Genomic DNA, 21,940 nt, shown 5'->3' on the forward strand with positions numbered 1-21,940 from the left:
TGCGTTGTTCGTGAAATTTAATTATTGACGTGCTCGAAGGAAATAATTATTTCGTCGAGTTATTAAACGAGTTATTAAATTATTAAACGTGCTCGAAGGAAATAATTATTTCGTCGAGTTCTCGTAGACGTTCATTTTGTTGTTTGAAAAAATTTGACCCCTTGGAGGAAGGGGCCCGGGGTTGCAGCGCCCTCTATCCTACCCCTTAATCCGTGCCTGGTTTGCTACACCTCGTCCAACCATTGTACGTGGACTGCAACTGTATCAACAGCGTGATGCGGTCATCGACGAAGTTAATCGATGAGTGCACGGTCTGGCATCAGATCGACCCGCGACGAATTACGATTCCGGCGATAGATCGTGGCCACAGCTAACGATTAAATCGATACTGATACTATCGATCACGTTCGAGCAATTGGATACCAAAAATGCTGTAATAGAAACTATCAATACATTATGACGTACGCTTCACAGCGGTCGATAACGGTTGACCGGTGAAGTCACGTATACGTGACAGCGGCCGTCAAGGTGTCGACTATCAAATAACTGCTAGATTCAGATTCGAACCGAAGATGGTTGCGTTTCAGAATGCCCGTAAAAATCCACGAGAACCACTCGGCCTAACCCTAACCTAATAGTAATTTCGAACAACTCTTTCGTTCGCGCAATAATTCGCGAGGCAAGAATGTTGCGTCGAGTCTCGAAATAAACGAGGGTGCGAGGTCCCTGGAGAAGTTTTGGATATTAATCATTTGGATCGGGTGACTCTAACCTTCGGCTCACTTCGAGCCGTATAAATTCTCGAGCGTTGCTCGTTCCAATGTCTGCCGTCTCTCTCGTCGAGTAAAACATCCGCGGCTTGTCGCGAAGAATTTCGTTCCGTTTTCTGACCGTCGCGTCGGATGAGGTTTCTTGATGAATCATCCAGCCTTGGGGCGGTCTCGTTTAGCGCGCCGCGGATGAAATTCGAACAGTCGGGTCGTCGCGGAGAAAAACCTGTACCGTCATTTCGTTACTATTGTCATCGGGCTAAAAGAGTCCCGGGCTGAGTCTCCTTCGGTGGCATCTCTCAATGGCATCGAAATAAAAGCGCAGAGAAAGAATCGTAATTCATTGTGCGCGAATATCCTCGCGAGTCGGAGCGCGTCCCTGGGACGAAACAATGAGAAAGCACCGCGCGACACGAATCCTGCGGCAATGCGAAACGGAATAACGAACTCCCTTGTTTCGTTCCTTCCTCGCCGACGCTTTCTTCTTTTTACCGCTGTCCCATATAAACACAAACCGTGTCCCCTCGTCCTCGACGATACGATCGCGCGATCTCGGCCGTCAAAATAATGCGAACGTTGACGCACGGTTGAACAAATTTTATTTACGAACGACGAACGAAAAACGTTTATTTCGGTCGCTTCTATTAGGAGTATGCAAATGTTTCGTTTAAATTTTGTTTCTTTATATCCGTTTTCGTACGGTGCTACATAACCTCTATCAAGGAAATATCAGATACCAAAACATTCCCTGACCTTTCAAAACTTACCAAAGTCAATGCTCGGAATTTCAGAAATTAATTGAATCGTTCGTCGTTTGACGGATTCGAATCGATCCGAGGCGTTCCAAATCCGGATCGCCGGTGGTATGCCGGACACGTGGGAACGCGGCATTAGAGTCGGTCCTAGCCTGCGAGAACGCGCGGGAACATTGCTAGTATGGTCGCGGTGGATACGTTACGATCGTGCTTCGCTGTTCTGTTACAAACGTGGACCCGCCTAACCTTCCTCGACGACACGCGTCCGTACACTTTCCAAACGCTTCTTCTGTTATTTCCGTCGCTCGAAAGCGAGCTCGCGCGCGTTCTTACGTAAGCGTAGCCTCGCGCGATCGATGGATAGAAGACGACGCACCGCACGAATCACGGGGCTCGATCGTTTCTGCTTCTCGAATCGCCGTTTCGGAGACAAAACGTGTTGCGTCTATATACTATACTTCGTTCAACAAGACGAGACAGCGAACAAAGGGAAATGAATAAAGACACGACTATCCGTCTGCTGTCTCTACTGCCGTACCGTACTGCGTTGTCACGTGTACCTACGTGTACCGTGATTTTTATAGTTTTAGTAGTTATTCTCGTTAGGTTAGTTCAGACTCGAGTTTTATCTCGTACTTCCACTATAGCATCTCTACATTTATAAGCCTTTATAATAATAGTCTCACTTTGGTGTACCATGTTGGTATTGAAATCGATCGACGAAGCGGAAAAAAAACGATACTGCTCGCGATGAAGGCGTATGTACTGTTTCGTTCGAACATCCTCGCGTCGAGCCTTGGCCGACAATTCGATAGAACGACTGCCTGAAATGGCAGGTCTGCGCATGTAACGGAACACGGTTTACGAACGACGCGGACAGGACACGTGCAGAAGAAAAAATTGTAATACGACACGGTTGAAAGAACCTTGGGATACTAAAACAGAAATTGGACGCGGAGCATTCGGGGCTGTTCGCCGCGATGTTGGTATTATGGGCTTCGCGACAAAGAAACAGCGTGGCTAAATAACGTCAAGCTACGTTTCCACTTGTACGTTGAAAATTATTCGCATAATTAGGCCCTTCGTGGAGGATTGGAACGCGAGTTCACTTACTTTTCCATTGTTTATGGAATACCTACAATGTTTAATCCGCGAAACTGTGTGAGATAAGTTTTGAAAAATATCACTTTAATGGTGCTTCGTCCCATAAGATGATTTACAGCAAGGATACCAAGTTTCTTCTCCGCCGAGGGCCTCGAAAGTCCCACTATCGAGTTTCGCACTAGTTAGAGCCTTCGTCCCAGCTCCGCGGAGTAGGCATAGTGGGGGCAGTTCTTCTACGCTTGCGCGGAACAGAAAAGCAGGGGAAGGAACCACGACAGTCGTACTTACGAGTTACCAGTTCGCCACCCCTGATTTACACCACTTTAGTAGTTAAAGGGTTAATACAATGGTTGATCAGGTTTCTTATTTAATACTTGAGCGACAGTGGCTGGTACAAGAAATCGACACATTTTGAAATTACTACCGTGACGGTATTTGTTCATAAAAAAAATTTCATATCGTTTCTGTCGCCTGTGCAGTAGTTTGTATGCACCTAACCTAATTTTTCATTTGTATATTGCTGTATGACGATTATAATAGTAGAATATGCAATACAATGAAAGTCGAATAGCGAATGATCGTACGCCTAGAAACTTAGATGTCAAAGAATGAATGTTGGCAGATTTCTATCTTTGTATTAAAACACACATATTTATTAAGTATAAATTCACGATTCATCCAAAAAATTATAGCATCTCGTTATAAAGAGCATTCGGTACAAATACAACTACGATATCTATTACACAGTTTCACGATTCGCGAATAAAATATTTGGCAGGTTGACAGCACGGGGGTTTAGAAATATATCGATTCTTTTTCGAAGTTCGATACTCAAATCCCAATAAAACTACGACCTTTGTTCGAAGACGAAACGATCTTTACGGCGTGTTATATGCTGTCATATATTTTAAAAAGGAAACACCAGGCGGAAAAGAACGCACGCACCAGAAGCGGTCTGTTTGTTTAAAATAAAAATTTATTACCGTTTCTTTCGCTCTCTGCAAAAGTTTCCCACAATGGACGAGGCATCGATTCCTAAGCGGTCATCAAACAGCTCTCGGTTCGTATTTTACGGGGAAAAGAGAAGGATTTCTACGATCGAGAAATTACATAAGCTGTCAGGATGACGGGAACGGGTCATAAGTTAAAACGAAAAATTCATTATCGATTAAAGATAATTCCCACCATAAAAGAATTACGTTCTATTTACACGCCGAGAACCGTACGAACTTTTTGGCCAACCGTTCTCGCCGATAGAAAATAAACAAAAATATAAAAGTGATCGAATCCTCGCAATCCTGAGTCGCTCGAACTCCGAGACGGGCAAAATTTTATTCGAACAAATAATAAAACCAACTTATTTCGATCGAAGTTCTCTTCTTTTTTTTTTTTCATTTTTATTTATTCACTGTAAAACATTTTCGTTCAATAATACAAAGTTCGTCCTTATATTTAACTCGTTATTCGAAACATTTTATCTAGAGAAAAATTTTACCCATCTCTAACCGAACCAGAGGAACGTCCTTCGAGGAGGATGCACGCAGGTACTTTGTCTCGCGATGCGCTTGAATAAATATTATGCTATTTACAAAGCGATGAACGTATTGCTTCCGTATCGAGTGCTTTCTGATATGATCCACGCGCGCGCGCGCGCGCGTATGTATGTATACGTGTGAATGAATGAATACCTTTTCGGTTCGGGCGCGAAACACATCAACACAACATCGAAAGTTTCTCTTGTTCGTTCGCAACGAGGCAGGAAAAAAATCGTCGTGGGATTACGTATAGGCTATCACTAATATACAGGGTGGTCGGCCACCCCTGGGAAAAATTTTAATGGGAGATCCCAGAGGACAAAATAAGACGAAAATCAAGAATACCAATTTGTTGATGGAGGTTTCGTTAAAAAGTTATTAACGTTTAAAGTTTTACCCGAACTGAATTTTTTTCTCGAAAATGCGCAAGATTTCGAGGTTATGTCTATTCACCAAAAATGGTTATATTTAACGCCAGAATCTAGAAATAATTTTTTTTGAACGATTTGAAAACAATTTTTCCCCAAAAAATTTCAGCACCTACCCGAATTTTTTTCTCAAAAATGCGTGGGATTTCGGGAGTAATTGTAATGACCAAAAATGATTGTAATTGACCCCCACAACCGAAAATAATTTTTCCAAAACGATTTGAAATATTTGAATTTAATTGTTAATAACTTTTTAACGAAGCCTCCATCAACAAAATTGGTATTCTTGATTTTCGTCTTATTTTGGCCTCTAGAATTTCCCATTAAAATTTTTCCCAGGGTTGACAGAACACCCTGTATATGTCACGAGTATCGTGGATGGATTCTACACTTACGATTTAGTGGAAATTGGTGCAACATGCTGCAAAATCAGGAACTTACACCAAAGTGAAAAATATCGGTATATTTATTACCTACATTGATTTAAAAACTCTAACAAGGTCAAGTTCTATACCAATATCCACCAAACCAACGGCGTACAATCTAACCATGACGGAGTTGGGTAAAATGTATTCCGATTACATTTGCCACGACGGGATTACGTGTAATCACACGGTAATTATCGTCCGATCGCGGTGTAATTCTAAATGTAAGTCCCTAAAGCGTGTAAAAACTATCTAATTATCGTGTAATTACAGCGTGAGTACACGCAATCTTATTGTGGCAGATGCGATCGTGACACCTTGTACAAGCCAAGAAGGACGCGGACTAAAGAGAATGGAACAATGTTTACGGGCGTTCCGAACGCGAGTTATGACATAAATAACGAGAAAAAGAAAGAAAGAAAAAAAAATGGTAAAAAAATCAGGAACGAAAATAATCGTTGGCAGGGGATAAAAATTAAGTAAAAATTCGGCTCGTAACACACACACGAGTCTTCGAGAGGTTAGGATTTACTTCTTTAACGCGTCGCAGAGATGGTAAAAATTTTTATTTGTTCGTTACGAAATGTTTCACTCTTTGCGACGACTTATTATCAACCCTTTCGATACGAATAGCACGTTGCTGCTGTACAGAACTGTAAAAATCGGTGGAAACAAAACATTCGCTTCAATATCACCAACTATGCAAGTCTTCGATTTTTCAAGCTATTTGTAGAAATAATTCACGGGTTCGAGACAGTATTTAATAAAATATCGTTTTTCGATTGTTTTGTAAAACTTTAACGGGCGACTGTAATCATCGTTCGTATCGAAAGGGTTAAAAAGCAGTGATTTTAATTAAAATAAAAGATTTAAAGGTTACGTAACACGTAACACGTAACGCGCAACGGAAGAGACTACCACGTCTTATATTAATTAAAATTATTTATTTAGCGAACGAATAAATGGTCCGTCTTGTATTCGTTATTCGAAAACTTTTATCTGGATAAAAATTTTCCTCATCTCTGGTGCGCAGGCGCACAGTCGTCAAACTCTAAGGGGTTTGGGGTGGGGGGATACAAAGATTCCGTCGTCGCTGAACGCTTGCACACCTCGTGCACTTTATTATTCTAACGTACATATTGATGCAACAAACGGGCACACGGGGCGTCACTAACGGCGGTAATAAAGTATAAAATCACGGAACATTATCTGCGTGGCGTATCGAGCGTGAGGCGAAATCGGACGCGCGGTTCTAAGGCTTCTCTCGTCCAGTTATGATTTACGCGACGAGGACACGCGCGAAACGAAAAAAAAAAACTGGTCCGTGGCACGGCTGTACCATCGTCGATAATAAAAACGACTCCGCGGCCCGCGCACGTTTCGCTCGACGTCTTCGGGGCACAAAACCAAAACAGAAATCGATACTCTTGAGCGGCGAAGTTGCACGTGTCTACCGATAAAAATACGGCCAGAGGACACGCGTTTTTTTCTCGTCTCGTTTCTCGCGACCAGAGCGAGCAAGATTTTGTTTCCCGATTAGGGCCCAACGCGGGCGAACGATTATTTTAAAACGGTCGTTCGGCTGCGTCGAACCCAACGGACGATCGAAACTCCCGAATCTTCGTCGAAGCTGTCGATCGTTCGAATTTTTCGAAGCTGCGCTGGTCCAAAAACACGAAAAGAAAAGAAAATAAAAAAAAACAGAAACGCAGCGCGCATTAATTCCGAATTATTTCTCGATCCGTGTGTCCTCGTTTAGCGTCGAATTTTCTAGACGTCGTTTTCGAGGAGAATTTAAATGCAAGCCATCATCGTGGAAGACCGAGACACTTACCAGCATCAATGACGCCGCGTGTCCTCCTCTCGCTGTACGTGTACGAAAAAACAACGCTGGATGAAATATGCATGAGAGAGGTCGTAAGGTATAAAGGTGCGTATGTATATATATATAATATGTGTATATGTGTATATATACATATAGGTCCTACATATTCTGTGTGTACACACACGCACATATATATATATATACACACATGTACAAAGGTATGATCCATGAAATTGTGAGACGCAGATGACACCTACACGAGTGTTGCGCGCGCACACAGCATCGCGGCGCTTGTCGAGGAAAACGTCTTGCGGACGGATACACCTAATTCGAACACGGGAATCCCATAATTCGCTTCTTTTTTTTTCTTTTATTGTTTTTTTTTTTTTTATAATACACTAATCCTCGTATCGGAACTATTTATTGAGATCATTTTGTATTTCGGTGATTTACTGATTCAGGACAGACAATCTCGTTCCTGTTAGATCACCTAACCTAGAAACTCGCGGAATACTTGAAATATTCGAGTACAGGAAGTTCTCGAGTTACGCGGGTTCATACATATACAGTTGTACCTTTTTATTTTCTTTACATAATTTTGCATGTATGTACCATCGAACTCGGTTATATAGAACACCGTCACTCGTAAATATGTCGGCCATTTTTTTTGACGTTCCGGATAGTTTTATAAAGATGCGCGTAAAAAGAACAAAACAAATATGAATGAGAACGTAACGCGATTACATAACTAAATATTATTTGTATTGATATACGTGTAAAAGTTACGATACGCTTAATATTAAACAGAATGTATATGTTTGTAAGTTTAAAATCGTACGCTTATAAGCAATATTAATTAACGCGTTGACTGTGTTTTCAAACTTAAAATATTGTAAAATTTTTAATAACGTTATGAGATATCAAGTACACGATTAAACTGTCGAATATTTCTAGTTTTTAGTCCTACTGTGATTTGTATAAATGTCGAGAGTATCTTTAAGACAAGATAAACTAGGCGTGGCAGTCAACGAGTTAATAATAAACGCGATTGCAATTCAAGTTTTGATCATAAATTTGTAAATTGACGTTTTGTTTCGAAAATATCACTTTGACGTGTCTCAAAGTTCGTACGTTTGTCGCGAATGCGAATAATTGAATTCGTGGCTCTTTATAACAGAGTTCGGGCTGTATTTGCATATCAAATGAATTTCTTTTCACAAATAAGTACTTAATGAGCCTGTTTAATTAACCTTTGAAACTGAGATCGTGTACTACCCAAAGGTACATCCTGCATTTTAATACAATTTCCTTACGCGATATTCGACTTACAGGGTCCATAGATGCGACGATTTATAGAACGATAAGTTGCACGGCAGCGCCATATGCAATCCAATATGGCCGCCAGGTTGCACACAACCCCGTACGCTTTAGTACTATCGTTCGAACAGACGTATAAACGTTGATGTAACCAATTATCGTTTCACGAGTCTTCGCGTATTTAACTATGCGAACTTTCGAACGAATAATATAGGTCAACCAGGTCAAACGAGACATTTATTGACGCTTTATATTCGATTTCCTGCTAATCGTCAAAGTGGTCTAGTTTGAACAGGAGAGTAGTTTTTTCCCCCGGTTAAAAATGAACGCGAGACGTTCAAAAAAATAATTATTTGAAAATCAAAAAATTATCAACAATCAAAACATGTGAACATCGAAACTGGACGAGTTTTTGAAAATAATTTCTTTCTACTTTCTACTAGCGTCCTAATATTTTATACAAAACACCGTTTTTCGCAACTATGGCCCCTATATCGCGGCGAAAGGCTACAGAATATGAATCGACCGTGTAAAATCGAGAAGTTACTCTGTAGAAAAAGCGAATATGTCGAGTCGAGTACTTCGTTCGAGTATTATTATTTCAATTGTACTCTAAGGCATCTCTTAATAAAAAAGCTTCTAATAATAATTATTTTTATTTTCCGTACTCGGGCACTTTTTTTTTTTTTTTTTTTTATCTCCGCACCACCACTCTCCACCAAAAACTTCCGAATTTCTTTATCGTAACTGCTAGAGAATTAATAACAACGGAGTCTGTTTTCCCCCAGGGAGAAGAAAAATTGTTTGGTGGTTTACCCGTCTTAACGCGGACGACGCCCACAAGTTTGCTGCACTTGCACGATCGGACAACAAGCGACACATTGTCTATCAATTCAGATCGATTAGTCATTTCTCATCAAATAAAATATATCAATCGTCAAAATAACAAAAATTCGTCAAAACTGAAACGATCAGCTTCGGTACTATTGGGGTGTCCTACGGAATATCGTCCATTTTGATCACTGTTCCCTGATTATCCTAAAACCGTCCAACGAAACGAAACGTACGAGTTAACCCCTTACCGTGCACCGACGAGTCTCACTGTTCTCGTCCGCGAAGTCCAATATATTAAAATCAACACATTTTTAAAGAAATTTGAACAAAATTAATGTACATTCGAAAAATTGTACGTACGTCGTACGGCTTGGGGTTAATAGATGGTTAAAAATCTCTGGCTGCGCCGATCGCGAAAACTGCATCTTGCATTTCGTTCGAGCGAACACAACTGTGACGTCATCGAACGTGAACGCGCATAATCCTGCGCGCCCGAAGAAGCAGCATGGCGTCTCGCGCGGGGGGTTTCGAAACGCGCGACATTTTCTGGGACACCCCAAACGTAACGTAAGAGATTCATCGAGACAAAAAAAAAAAATAAATATTCGAGTAGACGTACACGGAATCGAGCCAAACCTTTTCCTCGGCAACGGCGCGACGACGCGTAAGACCGAATACGTCGTTATGCATAAGACCGAGAAACGCATGAATCGTGTTTATGTGTGTCTAAAGTCCATCTGTGCGAGCGACGAGAGCGCGTCCCTGGCGAAACCGCTCGGCTACGTGTAGTTTCTTTCTGTATATGTAACGTATCACAGACTTCACTTGGAACTGAACACTGACGGGAGAGTTGCGCGCGGATCAGACAGCGTTATCGCCGGCCCGTCGCGGGGAGATCCATTCTCGTTAGCGTCTTTCTGTCGACGACGAAACAGAGAGAAAGAAAAGAAAAAAAAAAGAAAAAAAAAGAAAGTATAAAAGAAAATAATAAACGACGGAACCGCGCGTGCAACGAGACCTCGGAACGCGAAACCGCGCACAGTTCCCAAACAATTTTGCCTCGCGCGACGGAAACAGAGATCTCCGAGAGAATCAGTTCGTTCACTTGTATTCGCCCTCCATTTTACCAACCCAGTACCTTCGCTCTCTCTCTGTCCATCGCGATCGTCTCGCGACGCTCCTACGAGAGATCGTGCTGTAGTCTTCGAAGCATGAGATCCACCGCGATCCTGGCATCCTCCACAGAATCGTGTTCCGTCACCTGGATCTCCCTTCGCAGCACCGTTCGCGCCAACGTCTTCAGACTGCTACGAAACGGGTAACCGAGAAAGTGCGGGAACGCGACGCACGTGTCGATCACCGTCGTGTGTAGTATCCTGAGCGCCCTGAGATCGTTCTCGAGACCGTGACCGATCAGTATGGTCTCGGCGTGCACGAAGCTGGTCAAGTCCTTCTGCACGTCCCTGAGCATCTTCGACGCCCTGGACAGATCCTTCGCGGTGATGCCGCTGAATCTGGTATTGTGGTCGATCACCTCCGCGTCGGGCTTCACCAGCGTGTCGTACACCACTTTACCGTCCATCCCGACCACCGTTAGCTTGGCCAGCTCGAGGCCGCGCCGCGTGAAGCACATCTCGCAGTCCAGCGCGTACACCCCGTAATTCCCGTCCTTGGGCACGCTCCTGGCGGGCCTGGTGCGAACGTAGCCCTCGAACGGACCGTTGTAACCCGGCGCCAGCCCCGTCCACACGTGCATCTTGGCGGTGGTGCAGCCTCTGGCGTTCTCGCGACCGCGACAGCACTCCCACGTGTCGCCGTGCGAGCCGTCGACCAATCCGCTGCGTAGCTTCCCCCAATGGTAGACGCAGCGCTCCTCGTGCATGTACTCCCCGTCCTCCCGATTCACATAGAAGCTCTTGAAACATCTGGCGCATCGTCTTTCGACCACCACAAGCTCGTAGGGGTCGGGTGTCGAGTCCCTCCTGGACTTCTCTTCGTAACTCGACGAGGACGAGGAGGAAGAGGAGGAGGAGGATGAGGACGACAACGAGGACGAAGACGACAACGACTCACCGATGTCGGAGCTCTTGTCGCTGTCCGACGAGCTCTCCTGTTCCAAATCCGAACTGTCTAGCGAGCTACCGCTGCAATTGCCGCTGTCCGCCTCGCTCTCCACCATCGTCCACGACGAACTGGTGCCGCTTCCAGGCACGAATTCGCGCGCGTTCGCGTCCAAATGATGATAGCCACGGGCACGGTGTCCCATGGGGTGCTGATGATGATTGATGATCACGGCGTAACCCGGGAAGTAGCTGCACTCGACGGGATAGCCGAGGTGCGCCAGCTGCTCCCCGGTGAGCGTGTATCTGCGTAGCAACGAGGCCAGCGACGCGTCGCTCAAATGATGCAGCTCCTTCCTCTGATTGCTGAGGAAGATCACGCGTGACTTTCTGGACCCGTTGTTCCCGCCGGCGACGGTCTCATTTTTGTTCTCGTCGCGACGCGAGTCGTTCTGCGACTGATTCCTCCTGGACGCGTTCCGACCGGCTACCGACGATATCCCGTTGGCGTCGTTGCCTCTGGTCGGGCTGTTCTGGTAGTGTTGCTGACGGCAGTGATGGTGTCTACGGTGTCGTTGCTGCTGCTGCGCGGTTTGCTCGTCCTCGTGCTCGTCGTCGCGCAGCTCGCGACGCTGGTCCCGCGGCGCTCTGGTGCGGTTCTTTCGCTGTCTCCTGCTCAAGATGGCGCGATCCTCCTTCGTCGAGGCCGCTGACGTCGCGCCAGTCGCGATCGTGGTCGTGGACGTGCTCGATGCCGGCGACGACGATGACGACTTGCTCTTGCCGCCAGGCGTCTTCATCGATGGCGGGGACGGCGGCGGTTCACGATTCACCTTGCAGCCGTACCGATCGGTCTCCCCAGGGTCCAGAACCTCCTCTTCCGGCCGCAGGCCGCAATCTTTATGTCACATACAAAAACATATATGCGTCAGTTCATCGTCCGGCAGCGAGACTTACAATCGACGACCTACTGTTATACTGTTAGGATTTCTTTTTTTTTTTTTCGTCACACATACACATACACGCATACACACACACCACGCGCATGCATCTCTCTGTCCGTTTTACACTGGATCACGAAATTTCTATTCCGAACGCTCGCTATTCAAACTTTAAACAATATACGCAGATGTTGGAAAGGTTCCGAAAATAACTGTCTCGAACTGTTCTATATAGGATCGAAATAATTGTGTAGAACCTTTGTTCCGTATACGTAATGTTATTATAAGATACAAGTACAATAGACTCCCCCTATTAACCTCCCGCTTTGATCCGTCGCATTTTTCTTGACGAGGAAACAATTGACTAAAACGAGACTTTTGATTAAAAATCTCCGAAATTTCTGAAGGATGGAATTAAAAAACTGATCGATAGATGGAAAATGTTAAACACATCGACGATTGAAAATGAACGCAAGTTTATTTAATTTCCGGCGTTAATAAACGACGTTGCTCAAGGGATGACCTAATAATGCTTTCGTAGAAGGAATTTGGCCGGGGACATGATCCCGAGACCGTAACATAGTCGTTAACGCGGCGAAAACTCGCGGTAGCATCGATCGGGAGACGCTCTTGACCCAGAGACCGCCGCACAACTATCCTTGAACCGATGCCCTGCGTTAGGCCTGAAGAATTGGTGATTCTCATCCCCTTTTAAAATGATTCTATACGACCAAAATCGTAGTTACAGAAAATTTTAACTAAGCATCAACGGTTGGCAATATGTTTATTCGATTGGAAGATGGGATCCTCTGTCACGGAAACTGGTAGATATCTTGCGTTCTTCTTGTTAGTAGGAGCGCGCTGGCTGTCCGTTGTAACGGACGTCCGAGTGATCGTTCAGAGTCGGGAAAGTTCGGGCGGACTCGGTATAACGGCCGTGACACGAGAGCGTTCGAACGCTCCGTGAGAATTCGATAGTCGGATGGACCGGACAAATTCATGCAGAAAGGGCCCTCGAGCACGGTGGGACAGTCTGATTGCAATTGGAACCGACTCGAATTACTCGACTTCTCGAACGTTACCAGAGACCACGACTGTCATAACCAACAAAACGAAAAAAGAATCGAAGCTGTAACCATTGTTACGTATTTCGTGTTTAAAATCATTTTGGTTACTAATTAATAATTCCAAACGATTAAAGCTTCTTTTTGTTACTAACAACCCATCGTGAACGGCGAAAATTACTTCCGGTCACGAATAACAATCGTCTGCCCGACTTTCTCGAGCCCGGTCCGTGCCCGTAATGACGAACAGAGGATTCTGGGAATTCGATCCATCACGCATAGAGACGAGGATGAAGATCGATGCGTGTATTGCGTAGTTAATTGGTTCGAAAAAAAAAACGAAAGTGAAAGCTTGCCACGGACGTATGAATTAACGTACATGAATTTTTGTCTGAGCGTGAGATTCATAATATCAACGCATTATTCTCGCTTCGTAGGCACGGGTAAACGTCTGCTTTCTAAATTTACAGTTGCAGGAATACACGAGAGGATGTTTCTTCTTTGACCCTTTAACAGTCAGATAGAATATTTTCATCTACCGATGTTTACTAGAAAAAAAGCGGTTGGCAATAAAGACGAACTGTTTAGCGCTTCTTGTTTGTTCGTCGATACACGACTTTCGCCAAATGCGTCGTGGAAAGGGTCGCTTTCTTTTCTCCGGTTGCCTGTTCGCAATGAAACATATACTCGTTCGTTCGAGAAACATATATCCGGTAAATAAACCCAATATGTCACAGGGTAAGTTCTGATACTTTTTTTTTTTAAATCAACGAGTGACAAGTAATTCAAGATGGCAGCTGTTAATGATTCACCCTGTATAGAATCGAAAGACGAACGGTTTCAAGGACCATAGTTGAATTCCAAAGTCATTCCTCGCGCAGCTATCACGACGGTCATCAGCACCGTATCGTTTTTCTTCGGCGGAATTATTTTTGCACGATGCAATGGTAGATGGAACTTTCACGGCGAAAGTTTTAACTGCAAGATCTTGATAACTGCTGTAAACGATATTAAACTTCGTTTCATTTACCACTGCATCGTAAGGAAAGCAAGCAATTTTATTTGAAAACAAGATATTAATAGCGTCGTAACTACCACTTTCCATCATGTTTGTTTCTTGAAAACCGCTACGCTATAAACGTATTTGTTTGTTTTCTCGAAGTTACCACTATCTTAACGTTCCAGACGATAATTTGGAGGATATCGCTGAATTATTAAAAATTCAACACCGAAGAATGTGTCTGAATGAAAAAGATCCTTTATCTTGACCGCGGTCGGTAAATCCATCTGATTTATTTAACATCGTCATAGTTTTGCATCTTTCTATCGTATTTATAGCGACTCTTAATGTGAACTAATATATTAAAATTTAAAAACACGAAATTATTCGAAACGAATGAAAATCTATACAGCATAAATAAATTTTTCAACGCAGTTTTAAAATACAGGATGTTCGGCCACCCCTGGGAAATTTTTTAATAGGTGATTCTAGAGGCAAAAATAAGACGAAAATCAAGAATACCAATTTGTTGATGGAGACTTCATTAAATAGTTATTAACGTTTAAAGTTTTACCCGTACAGAATTTTTTTCTCGAAAATGCGCAAGATTTCGGGGGTATGTCTATTCACCAAAAATGCTTGTAATTGACCCCTGTAACTAAATATAATTTTCTAATATGATTTGAAATTTTTTTTTTCCGCTGAAAAATTTCATACCTTCTCGAATTTTTTTCTAGAAAGTGGGTAGGATTTCGGGGATATGTCTATTCACCAAAAGTGATTATAATTGACCCCTGTAACTAAATATAATTTTTTTAATATGATTTGAAATTTTTTTTTTCCACTGAAAAATTTCATACCTTCTCGAATTTTTTTCTGGAAAGTGGATAGGATTTCGGGGATATGTCTATTCACCAAAAATGATTATAATTGACCCCCGCAACCGAAAATATTTTTTTTATAACGATTTGAAAAATTTTTTTTTCGCCGAAAAATTTCACATCTTCCCGAATTTTTTTCTAGAAAGTCGGTAGAATTTCGGGGGTATGACTAATGACCAAAAATTATTGTAATTGACCCCCGCAACCGAAAATAATTTTTTCAGAACGATTTGAAACTTTTCAATTTCGACGAAAAATTGGTCCACTTTCTTGAATTTTTCTTCTCAAAAATGAGTAGGCTTTCGAGGGTATGTATAATGACAAAAAATGATGGTAATTGACCCCCCTAGCTAAAAATAATTTTTTTAGCACGATTTAAAATTTTTTAATTTAATTGTTAATAACTTTTCAACGAAGCCTCAAACGAAAAATTGATATTCTTAATTTTCGTCTTATTTTGGCCTCTAGAATCCGCCATTAAAATTTTTCCCAGGGGTGGCTAAACACCCTGTATATCTAAAAACCAGTGAAATAGTAATTGTAACTCCAGAGTAGCGGAGCATCCGTGGGAAGGTGTAGTTTAAGAAACGCTGATTTACACAATTCAAATAACTTTCACGGTTGCCAGAGATAAACGACCGTATTAAAACAGCTGTTTCGAATTCTAATCACCGACGCACGTGTAACAGATAAAAGATTTGTGTATCATCCTTCGAGAAGTTCGTGTCTGGATAAGGGTATTTCTTCATCTCCGCACGGTGCTTCCTCGATCGATTAAAATAACATACAACGTGCATGGGAAAATATCTCCGGGAATTACGTCAGAAATGCGCGCACGCTCGGCCAGAATTACGTCAGAAACTCCGGTTGACTTTTCAGGATAATCTCAAGGAGAGATTATCCTGAATCGCGTACCAAAATACAAACGTTCGTATTCCCGTTACTCTTCCGTTGTTCGATTTATTATTAATCACCGTCGAGATATCCCGACGGCACAATATTGTTCGTACAACGTCACGAGCGGGATTGTTTGCATAAATCGAAAGCACGTTTAAAAAATATACGACGTACGGTAGACGGGTAAAACTTTAACCTCTTCACGCCCTTGGTCACACATGTGGGCGTTTAGTATAATTATAGTTACTGTCAATAAAAAATTCGTCCCTGAAGAGGTTAAGGTTTATACGACATTATAGATCTATCGAATTCTCTGTATTTAAATATTATCGACAGCAGCAGCTTTACCCACGGGGTTAATCTAAAAAATGAAACTAACTTTACCTCGGCCTTGCCCCGGATCCATCGAGTTCGTTGGGATTCCCTCTAGCGAAAATAGCGCGACGATACGAAGTTAATCGGTCACCCGTTGGTGTTGTTTCTCGGTCGTGGCGAGAGGAGCAGAGGTCGCCGATGGTCGTTAGAGGTTGCGTGCGGACCGCGCGACACAACACGCGAGAGAGAAAAGGAATGAGGAGACGAAGGCATATCCCCATAACACGCACAAACGCGAAGGGAAACGAAAGAAGAGACGGGGACGGCAAGGAGAGCAGACGACAGTCCGCGCTTTGCGACTCGTATAACGGAATACGGTATCCCCCGTTCGCAGGAATGACCGGCTTCGATATGTACCGTTGCGTCATTTAATGAAATCATCCGCCGCCGCGCGTTCCTCCGTCAACTCTCTTCGAGGAAATCCCTGGCTTCTGTGGGAAGTCTGACTAACGGCTCGACGAGGGATCGAGGCCGGAAAACGTGCTCTCTAGGAAAATCCGGGTCCGTCGGAAACATGGTCGGGAAATTGAGGGGCTGCGAGAAATTGCGAATCGAAATCGACGAGAGATGAAATTTAAAGTGGGTTTTAAAGTTCCACGATTCTGTTAACTCGTTGACTTCCGTGCGCACTTTACGTGATTTGCCCGCGTATTTTTACTGTTAGTTGCGACGCTGGCCACCGGTGGCCCTACGGCGCTGTAGTCAACTAGAGTGCCGGTCACCGGTGACCACCACGCCAGTCAACGTGTTAAAACATGATTGCAAAGGATATTATTTTCCATTTATGTACAAGATAATGTTTAACTCTTTAACAGAGTACGGTATATTTTTGAAAAATAACTGTGTCGCTAGCGAGCGGAATAGAAACACGAACATCTTTATGCATGTTTGATATTTATTCTAACGTAACAAGATGTACTCAGGTGTGCACCCGTGGTGCAGCGGTCACATAAGTAATAAATGCGCGAGTCAGGTCAACGGAAATAGAACGCTCGAGTTATAAATAATTTTTTATGATGGTTAATTCGTATTACGAAACCGTAAAAACAACTTCTGTTCCAAACAATTGGATCTCCTCTGTTCCGCGACGAAGGTAACATTTTCGATTTTTTAATTTCATTCGAAATGAAAACAAAAACAGCGATATGCGCAGAAGGGAGGTTCAACGTACGAGGTTATCTTCGTTTAACGGAAACGAAATTGTCGATACTGCAAAATTTAATAAAATATTATTTTCATTGTGAATTACTAAACGGTAAGAAATTATAAGAATCGATAAGTTGATAAATGGTATCTTTCGAAAGATTCTTTCTTACTTTTTATTTTCGTAACTAATAATATTTTTGTTTACGATTACGAGCGCTAGAGGGCGTAAACGATAGGACGCGACGTAGTTGAGAAATTGGCGGATCAGGAAGTTCGAAAATTCGATTTCGCCGACGAAACGGAAAAGACGGATCCACGTTCCGTTAATCTTGTACACCGAATTATCGGCTTATGACGAGATGACGCTTCGTCGCGGCCGGGCCGTGAGTGGCAATCTGTCGCCCGGCGTGTGGGCTTGATTTAAGGCCAGAGAATTTCCCACGTCGCGCTATTATTAGCGCGTCGTTACAAACGCGCTGTTACGTTGCGTTTCGAAAAGGCGATAGCGGGCAGCCAGTGGCCCCGAATTCTATATATCATTTCGCAGAATTAGACGCGAAACAATAGTCGAATGGCGGATGGTCGAGCGACGGGACCCACGCTCACTGTCTTCGTATTGAAATACAGATAATCGATATCGAAAATTTATATCGTCACGTTCTAAAGAATATTACGTACACTTTCACGGATAACGGAAAGTACCAGGAAACGGGACCGCGAAAATACTGTTTACGACAACAATGGCTAATCGACGACGTTATCGAGGAACGTACTGCCAATAATTGCCGATTATTTATTGCGCGTTTTAAGAAATGATTCATTGGTACGCGCTTCCATTGTTACCGTGGCCACGGCCGGATGAGTCATATTAATTGCCGAATAATATATCGACGATGACGATGCGAATTTCGTGAAATTACCAATGTTCGACAACGTTATCCAACGAATGAGGACACTAAAGGGATTAGCGTGTAAGCGGTAAATAAGCCATTATCTCGGTTTGCTAAAAAAAAAAAGCGTAGACCTTCCAGAACTTATCGCGGTAAGGAAATGGTAAATGGAGAAATGTATTTTTCTTTCGTTTAACAATATCATGCAGACTTTGTTAAAAAGTTATTAACGTTTAAACTTCCGCTCGTACTGAATTTTTTTCTCGAAAATGCGTAGAAATTCGGGGGTATGTGTAATGACCAAAAATAATTGTAATTAACCCCCGCAACAGAAAATAATTTTTCCAGAATGATTTGAAATTTTTCATTTTTGTCGAAAAATTTCATACCTCGAATTTTTTTCCAAAAAGTCAGTAGGATTTCGAGGATATGTCTATTCACCAAAAATGCTTGTAATTTACCCCTGTGACTAAATATAATTTTTTGAATATGTTTTGAAATTTTTTAATTTCGTCTTAAAATTTCAGTACCTAGTTGATTTTTTTTCTCAAAAGTGGATGGGATTTCGAAGGTATGTCTGTTCACAAAAAATGATTATAATTGACCCCCTTAACCGAAAATAATTTTTCCAAAACGATTTGAAATTTTTTTTTTCCATCGAGAAATTTCTCACCTTCTCGAATTTTTTTCTCAAAAATGAGTAGGCTTTCGAGGGTATATATAATGACAAAAAATGATGGCAATTGACTCCCCTAGCTAAAAATAATTTTTTTAGCACAATTTAAAATTTTTTAATTTAATTGTTAATAACTTTTTAACGAAGCCTCCATTAACAAATTGGTATTTTTGATTTTCGTCTTATTTTGGCCTCTAGAATCTCTCATTAAAATTTTTCCCATGGGTGACCGAACACCCTGTTTTGTATTTTCATATCTCTATTGTTCTCATTTCGTATAATAATATTCTCATCCTGGTGAACTACACTTTGAAACAATCGATTTTCTAGTTAATTTAAATTCACACAAGTTAATAGTAATTTTTAATTTACATTGATTCATAATTGGGATATAAGGTACGAGTAAAATAAAAAACCGAAATTAATTAAGATTGAACGAGGTAAAAAAATCGAAGTGGGCGAAAGAAGCATCGAGGATGAAGAATTATGAATTGAACTGGAGGAATTCGAGGAATTGTTACCGGAGATGATGAAAACGGAACGCGAGTGACGCGATGAGAATGCAAAGAGTAAAACTTGAAAGCAATCGAAAATCGACGACAGCAAAAGGAATCGCTCGAGCCGAGAAATTCCTGTTAAAAGGCCTTCTTCCGAGAACACGGGCTACCGTTGTACCCGGCACGTATTATTCATGCTCCTCGGTGCTCTCGACGGGCATGTACACGTGCACGGTGTCTCGTCTCTCTTGAATTCGAGGTTAAGCGCGCCGGGAGAAACGAGAGAAGAGAAACTCGTCGGAGAGAAGCCGACGCGCACTTAACGAAAATCTTTCATGGTCAACGGGTCACCCACGAACGTTATGCGGAGAGCCGTTGAAGGATAAGAGGGCCGAGCACACGGAGGTGTTCAAATATCTTAACCCTTACTCGGCCCGTTGCGAAAGAACCGCGTCTAACGTTGTAGCTTCTCGATATGCGCGATACAGTTCGCGACAAAACTACTGAAACATCCATAGATCTTTAGCGTTTCTCAGAATCAGCGATACGTACGAAAATTTTGCAAAAAATAATCATTTTCGAATAACATGCATTGCAATATTCTTTTAGGGAGAAACGTATACAGTTTCCTAATTTTTCTTGTTTTATACAGGGTGTTCGACCAACCCTGTAAAAAATTTTGATGGGGGATTCTAGAGGCCAAAACAAGGCGAAAATCAAGAATAGTAAATTGTTGATTGAGGCTTCGTTAAAAAGTTATTAACGTTTAAAGTTACGCTTGTAGAACGGCCATCTGCGAACAGCTGCGCACGCATCATAGTGGTTCTCATTGGCAGATTGCGTTCTACTACTTTAAACGTTAATAACTTTTTAACGAAGCCTCAATCAACAAATTACTATTCTTGATTTTCGCCTTATTTTGGCCTCTAGAATCTCCCATCAAAATTTTTCCTAGAGTTAACCGACCAACCTGTATATTGAATATACATTTCCTTAGAGAACAGAGATTGTCTTACAGTTTTGTCACATATCACGTAGTATATTTACATTTGTTTGACGAGTTATCGGAACCGAGGAGTCTGCTTGAGTGGAATTTTCCCATATTTTCGTGCGCGTCTTATACTTTTGTCGCGGCGTGTATATCCTAATGCGCGTGATGCAATCGACAGCGGCCACATACGCCTTTCGTAAGACACGACACGAAAACTTGGAATGAAATTTCATTTCCGAGAAAATTGATTTCGAAAATACGCTATGCATCTGGGATAGCACGCGCGACCAATTGTTTTTATGATCGATTCTCTCGGTAACGAACGAACGCGATACGAACAAACATTAATCTGTAACATTTCAATTTATTTTTCCTCTGCGGGCAATCGCTTCGTTCAAAATTATTCCAGGTATTTTTAGACACTGTACAAATGTTTCGAAACGGACACTATAAGAGGCCGATGTTAAATGCAATTGCATGTTTTATTATAATTTACACAAAACCACGTTATATAGTGGAAGGTAAACATTTTTATCTAAAATATATTCATTAGATGTCCATAAATAATTGAGAAATCGTTCATCGCGTTACAAAATGTACTCTGCATACAGGATGTTTAGCCACCACTGGGAAAAATTTTCATGAGAGATTCTAGAGATCAAAATAAGACGAAAGTAAAAAATATTAATATTTCGTTTGAGGCTTTGTTAAAAAGTTATTAACAATTAAATTCAAAAATTTCAAATCTTTCTGGAAAAATTATTTTCGGTTGCGGGGGACAATTACAATCATTTTTGGTTATTACAATTACTCCCGAAATCCTACGCATTTTTGAGAAAAAAAATCGGGTAGGTGCTGAAATTTTTTGGGGAAAAAATTGTTTTCATATCGTTCTAAAAAAATTATTTCTACGTTCTGGGGTTAAATGCAACCATTTTTGGTGAATACACATACCCCCGAATTCCTACGCATTTTCGAGAAAAAAATTCAGAAAGGTGGACAAATTTTTCGACGAAAAAAAAAAATTACAAATCGTTTTGGAAAAATTATTTTCGGTTGTGGGGGTCAATTACAATCATTTTTGGTCATTACAATTACCCCCGAAATCCTACGCATTTTTGAGAAAAAAATTCAAGTAGGTGATGAAATTTTTTGGGGAAAAAATTGTTTTCAAATCGTTTTAAAAAATTATTTCTAGATTCTGGAGTTACATACAACCATTTTTGGTGAATACACATACCCCCGAATTCCTACGCATTTTCGAGAAAAAAATTCAGTAAGGGCGGAACTTTAAACGTTAATAACTTTTTAACGAAGCCTCAGTCAAGAAATTGATATTCTTGATTTTCGTCTTATTTTGGTCTCTAGAATCTCCCATTAAAATTTTTACCAGATGTAGCCGAACACTCTGTATATCATTTAAACAGAAACGATGATAGCGAGAGATCGGATCGTTAAATCTCGTTTCAATCTCAAAGATGAAATAGTGAAAGTAGTCGTTCGGCTCGTGCGATTTTTCCATGGTTTTC

General features: G+C 41.9%; 2 protein-coding genes across 3 annotated transcripts in view; both read right to left on the minus strand.

Moving 5' to 3' along the window:
- The window catches only part of LOC122404725 (transducin beta-like protein 2), a 71,212-nt gene that overhangs the window by 20,592 nt on the left and 28,680 nt on the right, over window positions 1–21,940 (minus strand). The window lies entirely within an intron of this gene.
- LOC122404723 overlaps window positions 4,862–21,940 on the minus strand; it is a 45,289-nt gene continuing 28,210 nt past the window's right edge. For both annotated transcript variants that reach the window (XM_043408946.1, XM_043408944.1), the window contains exon 4: window positions 4,862–11,951. In XM_043408946.1, the coding sequence (XP_043264881.1) occupies window positions 10,174–11,951 (1,778 nt within the window). In that variant the 3' untranslated portion in view covers window positions 4,862–10,173. The remainder of the gene's footprint in view (window positions 11,952–21,940) is intronic.

The sequence above is a fragment of the Colletes gigas genome, unplaced genomic scaffold, assembly GCF_013123115.1.
Source record: "Colletes gigas isolate AHSC1104 unplaced genomic scaffold, ASM1312311v1 Colletes_gigas_Sc00003, whole genome shotgun sequence".
In the NCBI taxonomy this organism is placed as follows: domain Eukaryota; kingdom Metazoa; phylum Arthropoda; class Insecta; order Hymenoptera; family Colletidae; genus Colletes; species Colletes gigas.